This window comes from Mya arenaria, chromosome 17 (assembly GCF_026914265.1).
Source record: "Mya arenaria isolate MELC-2E11 chromosome 17, ASM2691426v1".
NCBI lineage: Eukaryota > Metazoa > Mollusca > Bivalvia > Myida > Myidae > Mya > Mya arenaria.
The window spans coordinates 53,438,183-53,447,018 of record NC_069138.1 but is presented as its reverse complement, the minus strand read 5'-3'; the positions used below and the strand labels follow the sequence as shown (position 1 = coordinate 53,447,018).

General features: G+C 33.9%; 1 protein-coding gene across 7 annotated transcripts; it reads right to left on the bottom strand.

Moving 5' to 3' along the window:
* Positions 1-336: 336 nt before the first annotated feature.
* On the bottom strand, positions 337-8,461 carry LOC128224742 (uncharacterized). Of its 7 annotated transcripts, none has more exons than XM_052934749.1 (5): positions 8,409-8,461; positions 7,124-7,199; positions 3,224-3,855; positions 2,810-2,920; positions 337-1,183 (listed from the first exon to the last, which is right to left on the bottom strand). In XM_052934749.1, the coding sequence occupies exons 3-5, from the start codon at positions 3,756-3,758 to the stop codon at positions 642-644; spliced, it is 1,188 nt and encodes a 395-aa protein (XP_052790709.1). In that variant the 5' UTR covers positions 3,759-3,855; positions 7,124-7,199; positions 8,409-8,461; the 3' UTR covers positions 337-641. The 7 variants fall into 7 exon arrangements, with proteins under 7 accessions (XP_052790709.1, XP_052790710.1, XP_052790706.1 ...); XM_052934750.1 differs by lacking the exon at positions 8,409-8,461 and adding an exon at positions 8,168-8,239; XM_052934746.1 differs by lacking the exon at positions 8,409-8,461 and adding an exon at positions 7,577-7,885 and having other exon boundaries at positions 7,051-7,199.
* Positions 8,462-8,836: the final 375 nt, after the last annotated feature.

Genomic DNA, 8,836 nt, shown 5'->3' with positions numbered 1-8,836 from the left:
TGAATTTCGATTGTGTTCTCAAATAAGTCATGACTCATGACACATACGGATGATGTCAGCAGTACGTCTTACAATTTACCTTCTAGGCAAATCTGAATTGTAACACTTTGAATTTTACGGATTAAAATTGAAAATTGTCTTGTGGAGATCAAGGCGTTGATTGTTTGAAAGGTCATTTCGGACAAGTAAAGTTCATAATTATGTTTACAGCAGTGGTGCGTGTTTGTAGTCAATGTAGTCTTAAACATGGAAACAAGCGTTTACTCCTAGCCGATCGTGATAATTTATACGTTTTTTGGACATCTTGTGCAGGCATTAAAAAAGAAGTGACAACAGTCAAGTTCATAATTTGATAATTAAACATTTCATTTATTAAACTACATACGGTATATGTATCGATGGCAATATCTTAACGCAGAACAACATTATTCCGATTTCGATTGAAGTCTTTATTTTAAAAATAAAGCAACGCATCTGTGCTTGGAATTGGTATATTTCAAAGGTTAAATGTTAGTGCGAATTTATTTCTGACCTCATTGTTGTCAATAAATTATTCAACAACAAAATATTGCAACACTGTTTTCTGATATATGCTCTGATCGCACATGTATAACATTGTTCAGTTTAGTTTCTGCCTTTTTTCAACAGGTTCCACGGTTCGGATGGGGAGTTTCGTCTCCAACCTCAGTATCGTCAGCAAGCGGTTCACGTGAATACAATATCTGCGAATCAGTTCTTTCTGTCCTAGTCTCGCCAACAACTGGTTCACGTAAAGACAATGTTTTGGACTCATAAATAACTTCCCTGGTCCGGGTCTGGTGATGAATAAAGTGGACCTGCACACCTGGTAAGCGATATATCATTTCTTTGGCGGCTTTTGTGGTTTCGTTTTCTACAGCAGGCATAAGCACAGTGAACTTAATATAACCGATTTCTTCCAAGTGAGCATCCATCACGTTAAAAACCTTCTCTACAAACTCGTTAGATGAGTTATGTCCAATAAAAAGGAAGACATGACTTATCAAAATCATGTTGTCACGAACGTGTTCAATAAAGGGGCTGAATAGCACATCTTTATCATTGACTTCAATGCAGATGAAATGATACTGTTCCAAGAAGGTTTGCAATTCGGGAGAACAAGAACTCTCAGCAGCGTAAACAAACCACGCCATAACAGGGCGACCTGTAAAAGAAAACATGCAATTACTTAATTCTTGTATAACTATAAACAAAAATATGAAACTATGTGAAAAAATAGCAAATTAAAAAAGTCAGACACTAAAGAATACACCATATAAGCTAAGGACCGAGGAGTAAAGTGACAATTTTGAAACAAATACCAAGGTAGATGTTAAACTTGAATGTGTCGCCTGTCAGGCGCATCCGTTATTGTCGAACCTAGTTTAATACTTTTTTAATGTTAAAGGGATCACTACGACTTTGACCGTTTATATGACCTCACAGTCAATATTGGTCAACTTCTCTTCATGTTCAGTATTTATATTATGTTTGAACAACGTAAAGTCGAGAGAGAGAGAGAGAGAGATATTTTATAAATGAGAGGGATAGAGAGAAAAGATAGAGAATGTTTAAAATGTCGCTTTGTACTTGACACTACTTAGTTGTTCATCTACATAACCATTATTCCTTCTTATGTTTCCTACCAAGTGTATGGACAATAGGACCAAATTACAGAAATCGTTCTTAGACTAAAGGACACCACGAACTTTACCCCAAACTCATAACGTCAAAATAAATATGGGACGATGCTGACGATGCCTATATGTCTGCCACAATTCGCAAATGACATGAAAACTACAAAAACATGTATATAAATAAATATATAAACATAAAAAATGAATCCGGTTCCTCTACGTCTTTAGTTAGCAGACAAACGTGTTCATGTGGTTTAAGGTCACCTATTAACAACTTGTATTACTGCAGCGGAGTTGGTCACGTAAGTTATAAACATTTGAATGGATATACTTATTATTATAGCTGATAAAAAACTATTTATTATTATTATAAGGAAAGGCCCTAACCCTTAATCGGCAACGATAAACAGGTCTAATTTAACCAATACATAATGGGTGCACTCGTTTACTTTTACACATGCACTAGTTAAACAAGAGAGTCAGGCTATAAGTGCCATTACTTAGACAATATGCAATGAAACAACTTAGTAATGCAAAAATAAACACCAACTCTTGCTATTTGTTCCTGGAAAAGTTCGGAATTTGTAAACAAATTAATTAGTAAATAATTTATGTCTATCTTTTCCCTTAACGTTCACTTGTAAAGCAAATATAACATGCCCCTGGTGAATTTTGAAGGAAATGTTAGCGCAATGGTAAGCGCCTTTGCCTTTTACCAAAAATCATGGGTTCCATTCTTGCCCGGGAGTTTGTGAGTTTTATTTGTGGTAACTAAGCCGGACAGGTGTGTTTTATCCGGGCACTCAGGTTTTCTCAACGAAACAAGACTACACTTTCGCACAACATCGTACATACGAGTGAATTATTATACGTTAATATAACTTCTTTAGTTTCGTTGTTAAACAAATACAGTTTAAACCAACGAACTCTTGGGTGTGAAGCGAACATAAACAGATACTATTTTTGTAATTTCTCATAAAATGCTTTCAACAAAGTCTGTGAATATGATTTGTGTCTCTGGGGAATTTAGTTCATCGGGAAAATCGAGAATAACCTATGTGTTCGTCATTAAAATAATTTTACTTTTCTCACGAACCTGTATTTTTATTACGACCTCGAGCTATGATGAAAGACACAAACGGTACAAAGGTTACCTGTTATCCAATCTCTTCTGTTTGGTTCTGCTCTTGAAAACACATCTTTGTATTCTTTAAATTCATCGATAAGGTGTTTCGAACGAATGCGCTCAATCCATGCTGTGTCAGCTGTGGGAAAGGGTCGGTCATATGAAACAGTTGAGAAATATTTGAACACATTCTTACAATTTATATGAATTTAATATCAACAGAACAGTCATCTTATTGTTTAATGTTTTGGCTACTGAGCGTGTTTCTGTAGTTTTCCATATAAATCTTACCTTTTCCTTTTCTTAGTATTAACGTGTATATATAAGAGATTTATTTATCATGTCCTACTTTGAGACACACACACACACTCGAATTCTAATTTTAACATAATTATTAAAGAAACATGTAAAATATGTGTATTGAGTAATGACATGAACTGACCCTCTGGGACTTGCCTTATCCCTCTTATTATTTCATGTTTCATCTGCAGTATATCATAGTCTGAGAGTGCACATGGGTCGTTTCCCAATCTGCAAATCCTTTCGTCTATTTGGCTTTGAAATACATCTCCACCAGCTAATCTTGCCAATGACAATGTAGCGGCCTTTAAATGTCGCCATTCAACTCTAAACCTCTCATCTGCGGTTGGTATATCCATTTTGACAGCATAATATTCCAAACACCTTTGGATCAATTTCAAATCTGATTCCTTTTCTTTAATTTGCGGATAAAAAAGACCCTGTACAATCTTCATCAAAAGTTTGCCTTCTAAATAATCAAACTTATACTCAAAATCATTATAGATGTCTTTTATTTCATCAGGTGTTATGGTATTTAGGTCTTCCAGTAAGTGTTTGTTGGCTGTCATGAATTGAAAACGACTGCGGCCTTCTTCCGTGGCGTATAATACAAACAGTTTCATCAACACATCTGTAATTATCGATTTAAATCTTCCCCAAGCATACACCTTCCCCATTATCTAATACAAAGACAAGATCAGTTGGCTTTGATTCAGTATACACTCTTATATCCAAAGACAACACGCAAACACGCACAACTTCTGTTCAACACTTCTGGAATATATAAAAGAGAACATTGGAATATCGATTAATGTGATAAATTGGTTATAAATGTGCTTGTACTTTAAAAGTACTCAAAGACGTTTATTGATCAAGATTATTCGTTGCTGTAATGTCAATAATGTCATAAAGAAGATTAAGTTATGCACCCTATTTTTGGTTCAATATTGAGTGTGCAATTTTATCCTTTTAAAGAGTTGTGGACGGAATCATGTTAGTACCATGTTAGTCTTTGTCCCCACACCCTTTAAAGTGGCAAAGAAAAAAAAGCGAGGTTTTAATGTATATCTTCGCCTTTTCCTTTCGATCATTTTATGCTGAACATCACACGCATTCCCATACAGCCGCGTTGTCTCAGAGATTGCATTTATGATGGAACATGTATCAGACAAAACATTTATTCAGTTTGAGGATTAATGTCACTTGAAGTTAAGTTAATGAAGGGCCATAATTTGTATTTATTGTCATACAGAATTGTTAAATTTAACTTGGGTGATGGGCCTGAACAAATGTGTGAAGTATAAAATAAAAAAAATATGAACGGTATTCGAGAACTGAGATAAAACCCCAAGACGCCCTAAAACGTTATCCAATTTTTAGTTAGTTGCTCGAGAGGCTTATCTATATTTGTTATGGAGCTATCATAACTAATTGTCTGATTGTTCTAAACAACTGTGTAGTTTAGGAAGTGAACTGAATGAAAGTTTTTGTGTGTTATAAGTGAAAACGCCAACCTGCCCTAAAACTTGAACTGGACGCCGACGCCGGGGCGAGTAGTATAGCATATAGTATATATTTCTGGTGATTTTTTTTCCATCGCAAAAAACACGCGAGGTCTGATTCTAACATCCTCGCTTATTTACATCCTCGACCCCGAACTAAATATCAGATACAAAATACGAGGAAGTGTATACACTTCCACATCGTGGAACTTGCTGAACTGTATAATTCACCCGGAAATCCTCTGTAATGGTGAAAATAACACGCACTCGAAATCCGAGAAGCCATAAGCGACGATGTAAAATCAGACTTCGCTTTTTTAATATGACAAGAAAACAAAATCCAGAAACAAAAGAGATGCACGGAACTGCAATGCAATGTTGCGTCTTTTTCATGCAATTTTAGGAGTGAACTTATATAATTTTTGCTGCATACTTTGATCGACCGTAGATGCGCGGAAGAACAAACAAGCCTCGCGTTTCGTTTTGTTTTCTCATACAGTTTCAAGGGGCGAGGGCTGAAAGTCGCAGGGGCTGAAGTCGCAATGCCCCCAACAGGTTACCGTAGTTTTAAGACCTTTAAACTCATCATGATAAACAGCGTTTCAGCTAAGTTTAAGGAAGTAATTTTGTTGAATGAAATATGACACTTAAACCTGTTATGCGATGTTTACGCATGATATTAAACTACCTTCATAAAAACTTATCCATATGATTGAAAAAAACAACCTTTTTTCTTTTGATTGAAATAGAACGCATCTGGGTTTGTATTCATATTTGTTTTCTAACTTAAATCGTCGTCCTACGTTAAATTCCTCACTGGTATGAAATGATTTTATAACTTAATGATTGATTATTCATTATTAGAGATATTTTATGAATACCATCCTACTCATATTAAGGATAAACTGCTGTTGAAACTATTTACAAAGCTTGATAAATATAAAAAAATACAGTTCATGCAACGAAAAGCATACATAAAAAATAACGAAAATCAGAAGTTTATAAGACAAATGATGATATTTTTAGCACCATTTAGTGAGTTGATTCCGAATAATTTTAGCTCGAGAGTGTCGAAAACTGATCAGAATTACTCTTGAATCCGTTTCCTGGGTACAGACCAGTACTGGTGTCCATTTTGAGAAGCCATTAAAGGTACCCCTAGTGGGGATCGTACCCACAACCTCTTGGCTGAGAGGTGGACACCTATTCCACTAGATCACTGAGTACCTTTCACAAGTGTCCTACAAATTATAGTCTGTTCTATTAATTATCCGATTTATCTTAGCCAATCAAAATCGAATTACATAACAGTACAATTATTCAGCGTCATGGCTTATATCTGTTTTTGATATAAACAGTATATATATATATACGCTGTATTTTTGTAACGACGATATGTTTCAAACCACGACGATTTGTAACGCTAAGTAATTGAGTTACAAAATTATTGATTTAATCAGAGGCGTACATTTGCAAATCATATGCATACATTTGCTTATGTACGCGTAATTGTGCGTACATTTGTAATTTAGGAACAATGGGGGCAGCTTAATCAAGAATTCTAGAAGTGATTTATTTGCCTATTATATTATTGAGACCGTTCTACGGAAGCGTTCATAATCCCTCTTAGGTAAATGAATTTCTTGATCGAATGACCCCCTTACTGGGTCCAAAGGTCGTACCCTCACTACACCCAAACAGGATAGCCAATTGCAGTCGTTACAAGTGTGCGTATGTCTGTCTATGCCTCCATCACTATCTATACAAGTTATATAAAACTTTGGGACTTTCTAGGTTCGATAACAAAAATTAATTATAGGCTCTGTCACGGTTCGTCATACAATACTCAATTTTATTTAACGAGTTCTACAAATAAAGACTTGTAATGGTGAGGATACTTGAAATATATGGTGTCAGAAACATGTCATCTTAATATATGTATTTATAGACTAAGACACAATGTGACCACTATTAAAAAGGCTTGGACAAATGAACAAACTTCAGATATTGTATAAAATCTGTATATGACCATAAAAAGTGTGCACCTCTATTTACGACAAGAAATAGTAAATAATCTCGATTTAAATTAGGCAGGTCTTTAAACATATACGCTTACCTATTCAAGGACAAACCGATGGAACTGTTTCAAACGGTAATGCATTATTGAATAACCATTTTAAAATGAATACTTTGATTATGATACGAAAGTGTGGAAAACTTTAAAGTGACACTCTTATTCAAAATCAATACATACACATGTATAACAAACATTCATTTTAAGTGATGGATCTTTAACTACTTACTAAATAATGCATCTATTGAAAATATTAATTACTGATAACATGATTGTTCTGTGAACATGATTGTTCTGTGTATTAAATAGCTGAAAATGCACAAATATTAAATGACTGGTGAGTACAGTGATCAACTATCGTCTCATAAAGTAAAATTATTGTGTTTGATTTACCTTTCTTTCAAATTAAACACGGTATTCTTCATAGGAACCATTGTTCTCTATAATAAATATGCATCTTTATTACCTCAGTTTTTCACTCCGTCCTGGTTTTTTTTCAAGGTTTTGAGTGACAAGGCTGTTTTAGATGGCTTGATGTCTAACTGAAATGAGAGAGAGAGAGAGATAAAACAGATAAAAAAAAATAATGGAAAAAAGAAATGCATGACAAAACAGACCATATAGATCTAGTCATGAAACAATGACTTCTATACACATAATTTCAGTAGTTCTAATTGTTTGAAGACAATTGTTTAAAGTTGAATTGTTGGTTAAAGAAGTGATTTTAGAATCAAAGACATGTTTACATGTTAAATAATTGAAGTTGTGAAGTTTTGAACCGTTTTAAAGTAGCTCTGAACTATGATACTTAAGTTTAAATGGTACAAAAGTGATAAAGTATGAGGACATAAAAATAAATCCTGAAAAATATTTCCTTAACATTTTAATACAACTTTGCGAAGCTTAAAAACAAAAATACCCTGAGAAATCCGTCATTCCTTATCTGCTCTAATCTAGCCACTCGTACAATGAATGATAGTTGCTAAACTGGCCTAAGATTAAGTAGTTATTTAATAGTCCACGCACACTAGCATAAAAACCCCATTTAAGTCAAGTCAATTTGTTAATTTTCCTTAACAAAATTATATTTGGCTTCCCTGTTTATGACACAGCTAGTTATTTACTACTACTGAAATTTGTTTTTCAATTGAAACTTGAACAAAAGAAGAGTCCTTTGAAGTAGTCCAGTCTGTCTAACCAAACTAAACTTTGGTTACTCATCTGACGCTTATGACATAGTGTGTTTTTTTCCTGAGAGATAGAAACTATGGCATGTGATATTTGCATAAGATTTCTTCCTGGTCAACTGTCTCAGCTGATTGGAAGAATATATGTTTAGTAGTGGCATGATAATAAAAAAATCAGATATAATCTAATAATTAAAGACATTTGAAACAGTGTCATTAAAAGGAATGGGCAGAACGTTATAAATATCAGTCTTAATAAATTAAACAATGCTATACATAAGACAGGGGCCATTTAACAGAAACATATTAAGTTAAAATTTTACCTTTTCCTTTAATTTAACAATTTCCTTAACTGTTTTATTACACATGTAGAAAATGTTATGCTTAGTGTTGATTCTGCAATTAAAATATGGACACTTAAGTTTTTAAAAACGAAACTTTCATCTGAAAGAATTTGCTTTTTGAAGATTATAACAATTCAAAATATTACACTTAAGTTAAAATATTGTAATGCTCGATGTAAAATCCAAATAATTTAGTATTTACACAATTTGACATGTTTACCTTGGCAAAGATTTATTCTGATATCGGATCTGATTGTTATATACACGATAATCCGCATTGATCTAAATTTAGCTCACTTGCATGCATGCATTCTGTTTATAAATAACCGATGTGGAAAACATACGCTAGCTTACAAAACAAATGGATATTGTAGCAAAAAAACACCTACTATTACGTAAAAATCACAACGATATGGATGTATTTCAAGCTACTGTTGGTAATGCATGTGCAAAGTTTGCATGTCAGTCTGTATTTAACGTGTTTAAGGGGGACATTTTCGTAGTTATTGAACCGCTTCATTGTTTCGTAATTGGCGTGACCAAGCTATGTGACGATCACCTGTGGTCCCAGAATACAGACAACTAGTTCACGTCCATGTAAAATAAAACATAAAAAAATAAAATATTTTTTCTTTCGTTTTTTTTCTT

What these genes read in the sequence shown, in the direction of transcription:
- LOC128224742 (XM_052934749.1), bottom strand. Translation starts at nt 3,758, where the DNA reads ATGGGGAAGGTGTATGCTTGGGGAAGATTTAAATCGATAATTACAGAT. An exon ending in GATAAGGCAAGTCCCAGAGG is followed by an intron (nt 2,921 to 3,223) that starts GTCAGTTCATGT and finishes CCTTTCCCACAG; the next exon opens with CTGACACAGCATGGATTGAG. An exon ending in CAGAAGAGATTGGATAACAG is followed by an intron (nt 1,184 to 2,809) that starts GTAACCTTTGTA and finishes TTTCTTTTACAG; the next exon opens with GTCGCCCTGTTATGGCGTGG.